A 17,914-nucleotide genomic window follows, 5' to 3' on the forward strand; every position below is an offset into this window, starting at 1 on the left:
AAACGGACCCTCCCAGCAAACAGTCACTTCCCGCCAGTTGTCATCTGAACGTTAAATTTTGTTGGGTTTGCTGTGCATTTTGTTTATATGGGTGTACATTACGTATTAATTATACCAAAATATTTTAATAAAGTTACCAAAACGGCAGATGAGTTGACACCACCAAGAAAGCAAGCTATAATTTCGATATTTCCTTGCGGATGTTGGGCTTTCAGTCCGTTGTGCAAAACGTCGTCCTTTTTCAGGAAAGTTTTATAAAGTTTTGCCACTTTTTTAACACATTGCGTTGCTATGGAATTATGACCAATTTTTGATATTCTGTGTTTACCTGTTTTAAAACTACAAGGATAATGAAAAAATCAAGCTCTAAATTCATTATAGTTATAACACCTTTTAAGCAGCAACGGATAAACCGTTAAAACATTGAAATAATTTTTTTGTTTCAAATTTCATAAGTGTTAATATGATATCCGTCACTGTTGAGATCTAAATATAAAATAAAATGGAATTTCATAAAATGGTCTTGTTTCCATTGCAAAGCAATGCTTTTAAGAAAATGGCAAAAACGTTCCAACATTCACACCCTGTATAACGAAAAGGGATTTTAAAAAATCCGATAACATGAATGACGCTCAAAATCCAACATCTACAAGAAAATGTCGAATTTATAGCTAATCGAGATTCCAGTGTAGACGTAATAGCGCCACCATCTCCGTTTAAGCGGCCAACTTCACAATTCTAACATTATGTATATCGATAATAATATATTAATAAAAATCTATCAATAATTGCCATCCTATTAAGCCTATTATGCGTAATTAGCACGCATGTTTAACTTATTCTTATAGTAATATTGTTACAAATTAACCTCACCGTCATTCAGGGCTTGTTTCGAGCCCTTAGCATGACGCATAATAATAACATAATGAACAGTTTTTGGTATTTTTGGAGGAAAATGAAACGACTTGAAAACGATTTTTGAATTCAAAAAATGACAACACATTGGTTAGTTCTAAAAGTGCAAGGTGTCAATTTTTCAAAAATATATGAGTTTTCATCCATATCAAAAACGCATATCCCAGTGACGATTAAATCAAAGTTATTAATTCCAGTGGCGTCCCCGTATAAACCTTTAAATATTATTATTTTTATATGCAATCAAATTTAAAAAAAAACTTAGTAATCTCAGGTTAAATGGTGAAAGATGATACAGAATGGCTAGACTTCGATCTCGACTGTAGTAGGAAAGAAATACAACAGGAGGAACAGCCCAAATCGTTGATCGTGACACAAAATATCAGAATGGAAGAAAAATTCTGCCTTTCATTTTAAAAACCAAATATCTACTCCAAACCGAATTTTGATAGAGCTTGGGCAAGATAACAGTATTCCTTTATAAAATAGGAATCTGTCATGGAAAGAAAACCTTGAACAAACGGACGGGAAAAGCATAACTGCAGAGTCCTTTTATTTGACAGGGATAAAAACCGCAATGAGCAATGGAATATTTTTTATCTCGATGTGAAGTGGATTAATAAGGGTTAGATAGTACCAAAAATGTGACGGCATAGAAATATTACTAATGCACGCCAAGCTTTCAAGGAAAGGAATAAGACTAAGTTGGAAGCGAAGACGATCTTTGGGTCTTCTCGAATGATTATCACGAAGAAGAAGTTTTGTTATGTTCGTGCTGTTTCCCAACAATGTTTCCAAAATCTTATAGTCTTAGAAAAGGTATAATAAGCAAAACGTTGATAAACATCTTCAGTCATTCTTTTATAAAATAGGTACTTCGCTGAGCTCCGGTCGTACCAAATCAAACTCGTGACTAAAGTTAATAACTTAAGAATAAACTAAAGTAAGTATTGTTTGCAATAAATGCCGGGCCCAGTAGGTGAAACAGAGCTTGACGATTCAAATCATGAAGATATTCTTCTAAAGTCTTCTGATAAGACTGGTAGTAACAATAGAGGGCTAGAGTGTGAATGGAATGCACAAAATTGTGTGCATTTTTTTTTGGTTGATTTGGTTTGGGTAATTTAATATTAATAGTCAATTTTTCAGTTACGGATAGAGCTATGTTTGGCAAAACGTCAGCAAGACAGAGTCAATTCCCGAAGTAGAAGAAGTCCAGAAGGAGTGTGCGTATTAATTTATAGTTGCTTATGATTATTATTAATTACTATAATAAATATTTTTTTATAGTTTTCCAGGCCTGCTGAAGCCTAAGAGATGTAGTTTAGGCGACCCTGCTGCACTTATAGATACAGAACCGATTCAATGGCAGAAAAGTTTTTAGATACACAAATATTTATTTTTTTTCGACTCCCTTACAAACAACGAAACTTGTCAATAGACTTGTCATGCGCAATAGAGTAAACCGTGTTCGCATAGAGACTTATGATTGATTTTATACCCAAAAGTACGGTGTACGGATTTTCTGAGTTGTCATCTGATGATCAGAACTGTTCTAGAATTGTTTCAAGTAAAGTATAAGTATTAAGAAAATAATTTTTTGTAGCAAAACGGTTTTAGAAGACCGATCAGATCCAAAAGTGAAAACTCTCCAGATAATGTGCAGCAGTAGTGGAATTTAAAATTTTAGAATCATCTGGGAAGTTGCAGGTGAAATTTGTGAACGGTTTTTAGTAATTGAATGCCATAAACTCAAATCAGGACTCTATGTTAAATTTAGTGCTGTGGCACAGTTTACACAGTACGATCAGTGAGAATAACGTAACTGATTCGACATTTGTTTGTTTAAGAATAGAACCTCAACAGCATAGGTTTTTCAATTTTCTATAAGTTCACATTATCGCAGTGAAAATTCAAACCACGTGTCGTATCAAGTCGAACCTCACCCGAACGAGCATAACTAAACAGAAGATGGGGTATAAGCCGGTAACTTTAAATATTAATTTAACTAATTGGTTTAAAAACAAGATCCAGATTACCGCCGTCGGTACAGACAGACGCATTTGGCCCCGCCAAGAGAGACAGTCATTTGTTATTTTAAATCGGCCATAGCGTGCGTGGCTATCTTGTGTCTGCTCAGCTGTTTAGCGAGATGCTCGTATGTCACTCATTTCCGATGCCACGGCCCTCTGTGAAGCCCTTTTCTTCTACAAGCTACTGGTATTATTATTTGTCCCGTTGGTGTAACACACTATTGTTATATATCATTTTTTACCTGCGATGAAGCAAGGAGTCGTAGAAAATGGGTAATGCGAGGTCAACCTAAGTAGTTGATGATGTAAAAAAATGTTTGCTGACCTAATTACTTAGGTGTAATAATTTAAAATTGTGAAGCTCAGTTTTCATAAAAGAACCAAATCATAAACACTAATATATCTATTATAGTTTTACAGTTTTCATGGTGTTTTCAAAAAATGAGCGTTTTTAAATAATGGCTGTATTTTTTTTTTTATGTAAAATTCTATGTTTCGACCTAAACAAGTCAACTTTTTGAGTATAATTTATAGATTTAAATATAATATTAGGACAATTGATTTTCTTAATACGGTAGAATTTTTTTTGAAATGTTGCACAATTGGTATTTGGCTCGAATCCTGCAGAGTTTTTGTCAATTTCAACAAATGCGTACTACTAGTCGTCAAATAATGATTTAGACTCTTAATCGGAGAAGAATGCAGAGGCAGCAAATAATAAAGACAGAAAACAGCAAGCGATATCAAAGTGATTTCAGAGAACTAACTAAAACGCCAAGTGTTTGATCAGACAACAACTTCAGATTCCTTGAAACTTCCACCGATTCGCATAATTGATAAACACCACTTTCACATTCTAAGTCGATTAATAGGAAAAATATCTACTTATACACGTTATTTGCGATAATTATATGCGTCGAGTGTTCTCGATGTTAATACAAGACTAAATGTAGTAAACTGTGTTTGGACAAACAAGTTCGGTGCTGCAAACTGAAAAGAACAGCTTGAACGTGCTTGCATTTGTGTTTGCGCCATTCCTAAATTTGTGTTTGTGATTTTATATAATGAGAAATATATGCTAAGAATTATAAAATAGAAATCAAGCGAACGTAAAATAAATGACAATACTTAACACATGTAACATGCTTAACAATTTTTTAGAGTGGACGTACTTAGTTCTCTAAAACTTATATAAGTCGATTTTTCTAATTTTAAAATTTATAGAAAAAATAAATTAAAGTATAGATATTACAAATTTTTCTTCTGGTAGATTATGAAAACTAAATATATTTCAAAAATCCAACCAATTTTCGGAAATGAAACACTTTTTATGCAATACAATGTATACAGAGTGTTCAAAAAGGATTCGCTAATTTCTAGGGTAAATAGGGTATTAAGAAATATCGTTTGGTTAACAAACGTTTATCCGAAATCACTGCTTTCAGAATAGTCCCCTATTCTGAAAACAAAAAAAAATGCTTTTCTTTTATTATATCTGAAAAGGTTTCAGTTACGTAAGTGAAATTTAGACTACAAATATTATAAAACTTACTGCTGACAAAATTTAAGTTCTAAACATTTACAATATTTTAACTTCATCGTTGTTGTACAAACAATTATTAGTCCCCAAGATAGTTCGTTCGCACCGGTCAAACTTACTTAAAATAATTTTGTAGTTTTGCAAACATGACTTGCGAAATCCTCACATAACGTCAAAACCAGTTTTTTTTATTATTTTATTTAAGACCACTTATGAAAAAATGTTTTAAAAAATATTATTTTTGTCCAAAAAAAATAAAAATATTCCCATAAAAGTAGTTTGGGGGCAAAATAAGCGACGCTCCTCTACATAATATTAAAATTTTGTTGCTTTTATGATCAAATCAAACGTATTTGTGTCTAAATTTCATTTAGTTTTTTTTTGAAGGAGGCATTTTCGGACACACATATTCTATGTACGTTAGAAATTAGCCGAGCGTTTTATTGTAACATCGTGTATATATTAGTTTCCTTAAGGATAACTCGGAAATTAGCTCAATATCGAATAGACAGCTTTGTTGCAAAATACATTCCAATCCTAATACGTCTGTACAGGGTGTACCATGCCTTATCCGCCATAGAATAGCAAAATTAAAAACGACATAGTTTGTTGAAAGTAACATATTTTAATAAATTTAAAGACCAAGAATGTTGTTTCGTTGAAAGGATAAGTTAATTTCTTACCTTCAGAAACGCTACATCTTTCTCCGTTTTAAGATTATTGTGTTCTTTCAAAAATTTAATCATTTCCAATCCGCTGCATCTGTCTAACGACTTAAGGCACCACGATTAATAAACAATTTGTTGGTTTTGTGATTTTCATTTATGGTATCACCTGTTGCTCTATGGTGGATAAGTTATGGGATACCATGTAGAAACACAAAACATTCAAATCAAAATGCGTAATCTAAGGAAAAGTAACGTCCAAGAGGAAGCGAAAATATAACATTTGGGACGGTGGTTGTAGTTAAATTTCGCTCCACGTTTATGTCCGGTGCCGCAGTCTAACGCCATCTTATTTATTATTATTATCACATCAAATGTGTTAACTCGTCGGGATCTCTTTAGTGGTAACCATAATAACAGTTCTGATTTCCATTTAGTTCAAAGCTTCAAACATTCGAACCCAAACTACAGCATGGCGTGGTATCAACGCGACAGAACAAAGTCGCGTTTTGTTCTCACTTAAAATAATTACAAGCTATCATTATTTCATTTAATAAGCATGTGGGTGATGCAGCACAATTTATTGCTCAACTGAGAAAATTGATTAGTTGTAATTAGCAGTTACGTTTGTTGTCTGTCTTTTTCGTGTGGGACGGCGTTTTGTTTAAATTAGAATAATTGTAGGTTTGAACGTGTAAGTAGAGGCGGCTCTCAGTTTTGTAACGAGTAACAGACGGCATTAAGGAGCGTACGGTAAGAGGACGTATGCAAATTTGGTAATAAATGTCAAGAGGAACGAAATCTGGAGAGCCGGGCTATGAATGTCAAAGAAAGGCCAGTGGGCAACTGTGGCTATTTCTGTCTAGGTATTTTGAAACTACTTAAGTATTGATATCACCCATTGATATATTAACGCATATGATTATGGTTTTCTGACAGCGCGTACTAAATAAGTCCCTGTTCCTTTGATTTCTTGAATTCGGAATTAGAGTTGAAATTTGGTGATATGATTAATAACGACCTCCAAGTTTTAGATAGTGCAATGACGCCGACTTATAGCATGTATTTAAAAAGGAATGAATTGCATTTTCTTAAATGTAGCCTATGAAATAAAATTTAAATAAACTCTATTACCAAATTAAATTTGTTATTATTTAATGAAATAAAAAGCGATGTTTTCAAAAAAATCGATTTGAATTTCTCCGACCCCATCTAAAATAAAGTTAAAAATGGTGTCAGTGCAGCGTCATCAAGAATGTGGATGTTCTCACAATAACCTAAAAACCCAACACATATTAGAAATTTACTTAATATATTGTCTAAATAACAACGAACTAAAATGTTAAGCTACACTGAGAACAAAATCATACGGAATCTATACTCACTATACACTGTTAACTAGATGTCAATAGTTATTGACATACTAATAACTAATATTAATATCAATTCTCTCTCACCTTAATCTTTAAATAGCGTTTCCTGTGCAGGTGAAAAGCTTTTTCCTTGACTTACTATGAAGATTACTTACTGGTTTGTTCTCTATTGGGCGCATAATGTTTAAACGCATTTCGATGCTGATTAATTTTTGCTTCGCCTCGTTGAAAGAGACACAACACAAATTTTACTATTGAGATTGAAATCTGTATTTTACAAATGACAACTAATTTTGACATGCGTATGTCAAATTTAGAATGAATTTGTAAAACAACATGTTCTAGTTTAATGTCAAATTTGAAAACATTTACAAAGTGTTCAATTATAATGTACCCAGGTAGCAGAGGCTCGTCAAAGTGACGTCATTTTCGAGTCATAAGTGGCCGCTACTCGTCAGTGGTCCGAAAAACAGGTGAAATTAACGTCACAGAAATTCGCTCAAAATGCGGTCATTAAATGACTTGATTAAATCCAGATATGGACTTTGAACTTAATAATTAATTTGAACTATTAACAAATTCACCTATTTAAAACTATGACAAGTGTGTGACAAATGGTGTATCAAAGTAATATATCTCGTGTATTAATTAATGTGAGGAGAATAAAATTTATATTTAAAAAAAAGACCCTGTATATTATACTCAATATTCTTATAGTCTTTCGTGTTTAATACACTATATTTTTGATGCCGTTTCCGACAGCTGTAATTTTATTATGCCTATAATTTTATAAAATGGTACAGTCTAGACTTGTCTTGAAGTAAGTTTGAATCTTTTATAAAGGGTGAGTCAAAATGAAAAAAAATTGTGAAAAAATCAAATAGAAGACCCTGTATATTATACCTCCATTATTTTTTTAAAGAAACGTTCACCTTTATACATTAACTATAATTGACTTACTTTAATTTACTTTCCATTTTCCCTACTCTAAAAAGAAAAAACACAATTTAAAAAACGTCATAGTTTTCGGCAGTAATGACCAAAATCTGACATTAAGTTGACGTAAAAATGCCGCCATTTAAATGACAAATTGTCGTAAAAAAGACGACATTTAAATGAGTCTGAGACATTAGCAGGTCAAATGGTCATTTGGTGACTAGTTAATGACATCATTTTGACGACCATCTGCGACATGTGTAGCTATAAAGATATAAAAATAGGCCAAACTTGTAACTTGGACAAAAGGGAAACAAACACGTTTTTCAATGTCGGCTGCCTGATATTTGTAAGAAATACTCAGTTCACAGAATAGGCCTGGTCAGTCACACTTTCAAGCAAGCCATCCACAGCTCTTTTAATGATTTGGTGAGAGATGATATTACTGCTGCGGAACATGACGATTTAATTTCACGTGTCATTCCGGAGTGTTAAAAACTTGTATCTAGCAGGTTTGCTTTAATGGTGACGTCATCGAACCGAAAGTTGTGACATGATGAGCCCCGCAAGGATTTATTCTTGGAGTTCTGCTCTTCACCCGTTTCTCCTCGCAGATGGTGACTCATTTACGATTTTGCTTCTCACATTTGTATGTTAATGATATACAACAGATAAACAATAGAAATATAAACTTATAAACTTTGATTTAAAGATTCCTGCGTAAGTCTTTTACTCTCAGCATCTTAGCTTAAAACCAAGTAAATCTCTTTAGTCGAAAGGAATCTAGAAATCTGTACTCTAAATTTATTAAAATCGAGTTGAAAATGAACTCTCCGATGTTCCAATAAATCTAGGTTTAATTATAATTTTAAGTTTATTTATGCTCATAAAAGTGTATTTATTAAAAAACTGAAAAAAAAGTGTGATTCTTTGATGTTGTCACTCATTAATTTTGTCGACATGTTTCACGGGCGTTGTCTCGAACATGTTGCTGTTGCTGGCACCAGGAAATACGAGCACGATGTTACTGAGAAATTGCTCGAATTTTAGCGACATAATTGTTAATAAAAAATGCCCAGATTATCTTTATAAGAACATTAAAATCCCTTATGACTCTCATAATTTAGATCTTAGTAATATAATTCCTGTCGTTTGTTGCAATACTATTTAATACAGTGCCTACGTTGCACTAAGTTGTTCTTGTTTACGTCAATTTATAAATACGAATATTTTCAAGCATAGTTGATCGCTAATCTGAACTTTAAATATAGATTAGCGACATTATAATTTCACTCGTATTAAAATTTTGGCCAATATAAATGACGCGAAATGTAATGTCTCTTTATAAACGACTGGAACATGTTTCACACTTATCTGCGACTACAATCTCAAAAGACACTTAAACGAATTGATGGCAGAGAAAAAAGCTATCAAATTTGCTAATTTAAACGTGGCAGCTGCTTGGAATCTAGCCAGAATAAACCTGCTTACTAACGTGCGCCTGCGATTGCCATATTATGTACACGGCAAGACAAAATAACTATCTACCTGTAAATCTTATGTGTCGTAAGCATAATTTTAAATTTTCTATGAACAGGGCTTATTTACCCAAACTGTTTAAATCCTTCGTTAAAAGTTTAACCGTTTTCAAGAATTTAAATAGGTCATTCTGCCTTTTATTTATTGTAAGGTAATTTTCTGCAGTTTGAGTTTATTAATTATGAAGCTTTGACTTTAACGGAGAGAGGCTAAATATAAAATAAATATAAATGCATATGATAGAGTCCTAATATCAATATCAAACAACGCAGAAGGATTACAGAGATTAATCAACGGAATGAGTTTAAATACAAATAAGACCAAGATGAAATGAAGAAAACACAAAAGCTAATGTGCAAGTGGAAAACACTAAGCTCGAAAAAGTAGAAACATTTCCGTATCGTTGCAGCTTGATCGAAAGATGGGAAAATTATTACTTGAATAGAAAAAGCACGCTCAGCATTCAACCGCCACAGAAACATTCTCTGAAATGTAAACCTTAATTTCCAAATACAGCTGCAGAAAGGGGAGTGGAGACATTAGATAAGTGGTGCTATCATGGACACACCATGTAACTAACGAAACCATCTTTCAAAGAATACCAGCTTTGAGATAAATCCCACTCTAACTATTGTTAATATAACTATATTTCGAATCAGAAAACGGGTATAAAAATCAATGACGTCCCTTGATGGTCTTTTCAGAAATTTCAAAACAATATAACAAAATATAATCGCCAACGGCAACAGGTGATAATGCACTAGAAGAAGAAGAATTATTGGACCATAAACAAGAATTTATAAATTTAGACAAGGTAAATTTTACTACTGCATTCGACAATTTCTCAAAATTTTCCGTTTATATTTTGAAAAAATGAATTAATAGTAAATTTTACATTTTGTATATTTGATCTATTAATTTATAATGTTTAAGTAAATTTATTTGGTAAATAAGTATAAATTTATAAAGAAATTCGCAAATATTGACACAGGTAGGTAAGGCAAGAATGACATTATTAAGGGAAATCTTAAATGCCGATAATAATTATAGTCGCCACCTCTCTCAGTTTAGTGGTATTATCGAAACTGACAACATTTTAGCGGTACCGAAAATACCCGTATGTCGATAATTGTCGAAAACAAAGACCATTAAGTTTTTGAAATATCGCGCAGACAGGATGCGGTAAAATGACACCTGTGACTAGGTGGATATTGTATCATGTGCTATTGCTACATGGAGCTCAACTGTAAAGCTATTTAAATAAATACATTTCAGGAAACGGGAATCAGCCAACATTGTCGAACGTATGGCAATTTAAACGCTCCACGGGTTTCATGATTAGGGTTCAAGAATTGCTTATTAAGTATTGTATAATATGACCAGTATTGCATCAATTCTTTTACATTTTTATTATGGGGAACCACCACTTTTTGGTATTTCGATTGATCAACAACAACTTGCCTGCAGATCTTCAGAGGAATCTTGAACAATTAATTAAATTAATAAAAAAAACGTCTAACCGACACGTCCAAAATAACATGGAAATACATGGGAAATGACATATTTGAAGGTTTGACAAAAAAATACAAACGAAGAAATAACAGCGTTTACAAACAGTTAATTCTTCATTGTTTTCAAAATATCCTAATCCGTCAGCGTCGTTAAACTACCAACAAAAAATCCGTAATATTCTGCGTATTTTAACTATTTTACTTCACCAAAATCGCTAAGACTATCCTTTTTATATCGTAACCTTGTCGAATATATCTATCTAATCTGTTTAGCCAAAAAGCTAACAAAGCCCATCCAGTCGTAAACAACCAATTTTCAAAATGGCATGGAATGTTTCGGCACCAACAAGGGATAGAATTAAGGGTTTTTTGTGACGTCACCAATAAGAATCAATTACACCGTCCGTCTCAAATGCGGCTTTGCGTCGGCCACGCCGATTCAGTCTAGAATTTTAGTACCTCTTTCGGCGCCTTTGATGTTCCCGAGCCGCCCAGTGTATTCTAATTGTCACATCATAAACACATTCCTCTCTAAATTGGGGAAATTCGAAACAGACTTTTTATGTCTACGACGGCCACCGGCCAATCTACCGGCATTTTTATGTTCTGCGCTCAACTTCGGCAACCCATTGTCTGCTTAATTTTCAAGTTTCGTCTAATTAACCATTTTTAAATTTTTGTTGACCAAGTCCTCGCATCTCCCTAGATTAATTACGTCAGTCTTTTAGCGTTGTCGTTAGACCATTACATTTTATTCTTCTTAAGTTCTGTCTTTTAATGATGAATTAGATTACCCTTGTACCAGCAGTCCTAGTAAGGGATATACGAAATGAGTTATTAAGAAATAAATAATACATCCCCACCGGGAATGCTAGGAATTACTTTGTAATTTCTGAAAGGCCATACACCCGTTTTCTGATTCGAAATTTAGTTATATTAACAATCGTTAGAGTTTATAGTATATTATAAAACACATATTCAGGTTTCATTTGGCACGATCGGAGCGAGTGTTTAATAAACAACTAATTGAAGAAGTTTATCAACTAGTTGAACACAATAGTTTTTTTTTTGCTAAATAGCACCAATACATTCACTAAAGTGTGAGGTTAACGCCAGGAGTGACAAATGTCAAAATATCATAGCTAAACTAGTTTTATTTTTAAGTAGGAAGTAGAAAAAATCTTTTGGTCTATTAATTTGTTTTTGTTGTTATAATAATGCTCTTTTCTATATAAAAAAGGAAAATTACGTAAATTTATTCGAATATTTTTGAAAATAAATGTCCATCACAACGCATTTGGATAAAGTTTAAGTAGATTTAAAGGAGTTTTCCTAAGCTACGAGTTGGACAATGAGTGAGCGATTGTGATTGTTAACCTTTCCAATACCGCAAATGAAACCCCCATATTGCCTAACCTAAAATATTATTAAAAAACTTAACATTAGAAAGAGGGTGGTTACTAATATTTAACTGTCCCTAGTTTAGTAAATTAAACGCTAATATATTATTTAGGAAGGCAAATAATATTTAAAATAGAAATAATATTTTGTTAGTTATATTTATTATTTTTTTACAATATCTTCGAAGAGCACAAAATGAACAAGTTTTACTATGCTTATACTAAAGTATTATTACTATTTCTATTTTCTCTTTTTTTATTTGAGCATTTCTCTGAGCCTCCATGAGTGTCACTACCAGTTTTTACTATTTCAGAAATTGCAATGACCGAGATAAGAAATACCCTATAGTTTAGGCAAGCTAAGTACTTTGAATAACGCTAATTACAGATTACAGATTACAGAGTAATCCGCTGAAATGATGAAATAATGGTATGTCTCTTGAAAGGTCGGTGTTGAATAAAAAAGCATATAATTCTAAAGCAGGGTCCTGATCAAGTCCGGTCCGCAATCGACATTGCCCAAAGTTAAAACCATATGCCATGTAGTTTGGCTCCCTGATCAAAATGACACGTCCACACACAGTACACATGGTCGAATCGACATACATAGCATGGGATACGTCCAAGTCTTCGGCAGATCTGTTTCTTGATAGTGAAAATATTATGAGTGTATAACGGAGGCTTTAGAAATTTTTTTACAATTTCGAGTACCGAATTTGAGTTGCTTGACTGGCCTGATACGAAACTCGCCTGGACGTACACATTTTATCGACAACAGTCGGCATCGATTTTGGCAAACTTGTTTGCTCTGCAATATCAAATCTATATGCTCAAAGATATCGGGACATACTGGAAATTGAAGAAAACATTCAGATTCTGTCAAGAGATGGAAGAAACTAACCACACATGTGCTATGACAATGTGAATACATAATAAGAGTGCGTTTTCATCTACTAATATGTAATAATGTGTATAATAATAATAATAATATATTTTTGGAGAGTTTTCCTATATAACTTTTATGGTATATATTAATATATTTGGATATTTTTTGGCGTTTAACGATGGCTGGTCTTCGTGGGAGTCAAGTCATTAACGAGGAATTTTTCGTCCCCAATTTACGATTTAAAGTATAATCGGTCTTTGAGGCTGCCGCTTGCACACTAACCACACGCTTTGTTTTGTAAACATTCCGACCAAGCCCTTCAAAGGGCGTATAAAATCTTGTTTGGTATTTTTAATATTTACAGTCTCTTTGTCGGTGTTTACTCTGAGGGTTTACAACTGCTACTGTCCGTAAATATGTAAATAAAGAAGAAAATAGGATATTTGTGAGTTCTTTAATTGCTTTTCTCACTTTGGCGGTTATTGAGGATATCGCACCAACTGTTAGCACATAATATAATATACACTGCATCTAACGCTTTCATCAACAAAGTGATTAGTTTCTGAGATAACAAATAGGTTGCGCAGATAACCAAATTGGTTTTTGCTATTGTAATTCTACGATTACATGTTAAATGTATTTTCACACACAACCTTGAAGCGAGTAAGCATAAGCTAAAGTCGTGTCAAAACCACACGCACAAATAGTACCACAGACCTTGTGAAATTTGGAGTTACATTAGGTTTTCATAAAATTATTGTGTAATGGCACAATTTTTTTTCCATTTTCAATTTTTTCCAACTGTTGTGTAGAATAGATGTTTAAAATTTTGTCTCTGTCGAAACAATTATCACTATTATTAAACAACGTCGCATTTTGAAGCCCTCTCGAGTGCATGCCAGCACCATATATTTATATATTATTTTACACGAAATTTAGTGTTGATTGTGTTGTCGATCGTACCATTTGAAAAAATAGCATTTGCACACTTAATCATACATTTTATACATTTCAATAGAGAATTATAGATTTTAAACGAGCCTTTATAACACGGATTAAATCTTAATATCTAGGTAAATCTAAAGGCATAACGTTGTGCAAAACTCCGTTTTGCACAACGTTTTGTCTCCGCAGTTCAAGACGTTGCAGACAAAACGTTGCGTGTGGACCGGAAAACTGCGCAGTTTTGAGTCCGTCGGGAGGACTGCACAGTTGCAGCGATAACTGATCTCGTGAGCTCTGAAAACCGTGACCTGCGCAGACATGTCGTTGCGTGTGGACACTTACTCCGTTTTCCAATCCGTTTTGTTCCTCAGTTTTCTCTAATCATCCGACCATGGCAGATCTGCGGCAATGTTCTCGCGAGTTTTTGACGGATTTTATTTCACATTATGAAAGTTTTCCGTGCCTTTGGCGAGTTAAATCTAAAGAGTACAGTGACAGGGACAAAAAGGGGGAAGCGTACGAGAGATTGGTTGAAAAGTTCAAAGAAATAGATGTCAACGCGAGCAGGGAGACAGTGGTGAAGAAAATCAATTCTTTGAGAAGCGTTTATCGCAAAGAATTGGCAAAGGTAAACAAATCGATTCGATCTGGGGCTGGAGAAGACGAAATTTACAAGCCATCTCTGTGGTATTTCGATTTGCTGCATTTTCTCAATGATCAGGAGACACCAAGGCCGTCGAGGAATACCATGGACGAAAGTGAAGAGTCTGTAAACTGCGACGAATCATCACAACTGGTAAGAAAAAAAACAACAAAATTTCCTATTATTACCTAATCGCTTTATTAACTGAAACATATTCTTTTATTTAATAGGTACAATCAGCTTTTACAATGTTTATTACAAGTGTCTGTACCAAATAATTATTTATGTACGCCATTCATTGTTTAAAGTTATAAATCTATCTTGCCAAGGAACAGACCCCTCATTGTTCAAGTACTCCTTGAAATGATCTCTGACCCCGTTAGCATTGTTCAACTCTTGGTCCACGCTGTAGGTCGTGCACTAATTCTGGGTTACATCTTTCACCTAATTGAACAGTACATTCAGAAATATTTTCCTGATCCATACTTTCTGGAGGGGTGTAGTTTTGGGGGGACTTTCTCCGCAAAAAGTTGTGTAAAGCGCAACACGCAAGAACTACAGTATCGACGTTGTGCATCTTTAAATTAATACTTGTGTGGAAAATACGAAATCGGGAAGCCAAAATGCCGAATGTGTTTTCAACAACACGCCTCGCCCAAGATAGGCGGTAATTAAAAATTCTTCGGTCTCTTGTTAATGTTTCTCGTCGATATGGTTTGAGAAGGTCTGGACGCATAGCGAAGGCTTCATCCCCAACAAAAACATATCTTAAAACTCTGTTTGAACTTCCAATGGATCGGGGTTTTGGAATTTTTAACTCGTTGTTAACGAGTTTTTCATAAAATTGAGTGTTATTTATGACTCCTCCATCTGAGATCCGACCGTTTGTTCCTATATCACCATACAAAAACTCGCAATTGGCATTGGCTATTGCCATAAGAACAACACTGTGTGTTTTTTTGTAATTGAAATAATAGGACCCACTTCCTTTAGGTGGCACAATTCTAATATATTTTCCGTCAATTGACCCTAAACAATGAGGGAACTGCCACATTCTTTCAAACTCCGCTGCAATTTCCATCCACTCCTCTTCAGTCTTGGGAAACTGAAACAAAACAAAAAAAGAAGAAATATTGCAAGAGTTTCATCATTAAAAATTTGTAAAAATAATAAAAATATGGAGATCAATAATACATTTATTGTTTAATATTTTCAGGTGGAAGACGATGTGCAAGAGACTGTTATTGACAGTGGGCCCAGTGAAGCTGCTACTACCCCTGCTACTCCTGCTTCCGAAGCATCTACGAGTACTTCCCATTCTGTCAATACCTCGCACAAGTTAACTCGTAACAAGAGGAAGGCTGTTGGGAATGATGATGGCACAATTGAAGTCCTGCAGGTGATAGGGAAGAAACTGGAATCGCTACAGGCAGATGATGCATTTCAGGTATTCGGAAAACATGTGGCTAATAAACTCAGAGAAGTCCCGAATTCACAAAACATAATTGCTCAGAAACTAATTTCCGACGTTTTATTCGAAGCTGAGTTGGGTACGCTTACCAGAAATTTTCGAATTGTTGACATGAAAAGCCAGCGACAAGATGATTTTGGTTCAATGAATGCCACGAATTATTGGCCTCAACAGAATACGCCACATCAAATCAGAATGCAACAAAATCTTTCTTCACAAGTTGGACAATACCACTCCTTCTCGCAGCAGCCGCAGCCTATGCCACATAACTACGCCCCAGAACAAATACCTCACACTCAGGAGTATGAAACAATTGGGAAAATTCCGGCAGTTTCATGCATCATCCCACAGCAAGGTGAACAAGATGTACAGACACGCGCCCACCAAGCCCCTGCCCACTCTCCCGTTGGAACCTACTTGTCATCATTTCAACCAAACTGAAGTATACTTGCGTGCATTTCTATTGCTTACCATAATAACTTTTCTACAATAATAAAGTTTATAATGTTCAATTAAATAATAAATCGTTTATGGAAAATAACAATATTTCTTACCTTCAAGTAATCCTTCTTCAGCACCTTGTAGATAGCTTCACATGTTTCGGGAATGATTTCACTTAGCGATTGTTTTGATATAATTGTTGTGAACTCCAGGTCTTTGTAACTTCTGCCGGTTGCCAAAAATCTTAAAGTTGCTGTTAGCCTTTCATGTGGTGATATTGCTGCTCTCATACAAGTATTTTCTTTCTTGATATGCGGTGTCACTAATTCCAATAAGTAAATATACGTGTCCATGTCCATTCTCAAGTAGTTTCGCCAATCATTAGGTTCGTCACGTAATTCGCTCAATAATCTTATATGGGAAAAGTCCCGCCTTTTTAAAAGCCATTTCCGTGACCATTTTGAACGAACGGTTCCTCTGATGTGTTCCAATCTTTTTTTTTTATTACAATACAGCAGGCGAAAATTGACCACAGGAGAACCTCCTCCATGGCGATATCACACAAAACTGAGCGGAAAATACAAGACTGCACCGTCAAGACTGTACCGTCTGGACGCTCAAAGTTGCAACGGTTTCATTCCGTCTTAAAACTGCGCGGATTTAAAACGTTGTGCAAAACGGAGTGTCTGGACCGGCCTTAATTGCAAACGAAATTCTGCTTTCTCCTTTTTTCATATATTCTAAACGTGATTCACTGGGAGTTGATATGTTTTTATTAAATAAAAAATGTTTTATAGTCTGGACCTGCGGAAATTTGAATGCGTCCACACATGCAATATGTTATTTAAGATGTTTCGTGTCTTTTGCAATTATTTTTACTTACTTATTTACATCTAACTAAAAGCGGAATTATATTTCTACCTATCTCCCTAACCTTCCGAAATTTCCATTTCCTTTACCTCGACGATTCGGACGTTTTACTTTGTATATACGCGATGAAACAGACTTTAGTTTTTGTTCTTTTTTTGATTAAATAATTAATACATATTAATGTGTATACTGTTGAATATATGTCGAAAAGCTTGGACTGTTGGACATTCAGAAGAGCGTCTGAGTCCTGGAATAACCTAACCTTTGTAAAAATAAAATCACTAGAACATGACAAACAAATATAAAAGTTTATTTGTTTCAGACTCTTCTTTATTGATTAAAATGGACTAGTCGAATTGCGGCGTAATCGCTAATAAATTTCTTTAAAAAGATTATTGATTAATTGACGAACTGCAGCTATATTTATATAAAGTAAATCATCTGCTATTTTTATGTATGTATATTAACTACTACTGATCATAGTTATTCTTAAATAATTAAATTTCTTGTTCTAGTGATGCTGAAGCTGATCATTCAACATTATAAGAGTATAAATACTAAAATAGTACCAAATCAGGTTTGATGTAATGTTCATTGTTGATAATCCATACCCACTTACCATTCCTGGATATTGCTCCACGGAGTTTTATTATTGTGATTAAAGTTGATTAAAAATTATAGCCTTTTCCCTTTACCTTATAAGTTCATCTGAATGTTTAACATTAAAGGAAAAGCTTATTGGTTTC

General features: G+C 34.0%; 1 protein-coding gene across 2 annotated transcripts; it reads left to right on the forward strand.

Annotated features, from left to right (window-relative positions):
- The first annotated feature begins 13,946 nt into the window (after positions 1-13,946).
- LOC132703480 (uncharacterized) lies at positions 13,947-16,964 on the forward strand. 2 transcript variants are annotated; one of them, XM_060672769.1, is made up of 3 exons: positions 13,947-14,539; positions 15,603-16,212; positions 16,814-16,964. In XM_060672769.1, the coding sequence occupies exons 1-3, from the start codon at positions 14,135-14,137 to the stop codon at positions 16,825-16,827; spliced, it is 1,029 nt and encodes a 342-aa protein (XP_060528752.1). In that variant the 5' UTR covers positions 13,947-14,134; the 3' UTR covers positions 16,828-16,964. The 2 variants fall into 2 exon arrangements, with proteins under 2 accessions (XP_060528752.1, XP_060528751.1); XM_060672768.1 differs by lacking the exon at positions 16,814-16,964 and having other exon boundaries at positions 15,603-16,546.
- The last annotated feature ends 950 nt before the right edge of the window (positions 16,965-17,914 follow it).

The sequence above is a fragment of the Cylas formicarius genome, unplaced genomic scaffold (assembly GCF_029955315.1).
Source record: "Cylas formicarius isolate icCylForm1 unplaced genomic scaffold, icCylForm1.1 PGA_scaffold_6__28_contigs__length_40554024, whole genome shotgun sequence".
In the NCBI taxonomy this organism is placed as follows: Eukaryota; Metazoa; Arthropoda; class Insecta; order Coleoptera; family Brentidae; genus Cylas; species Cylas formicarius.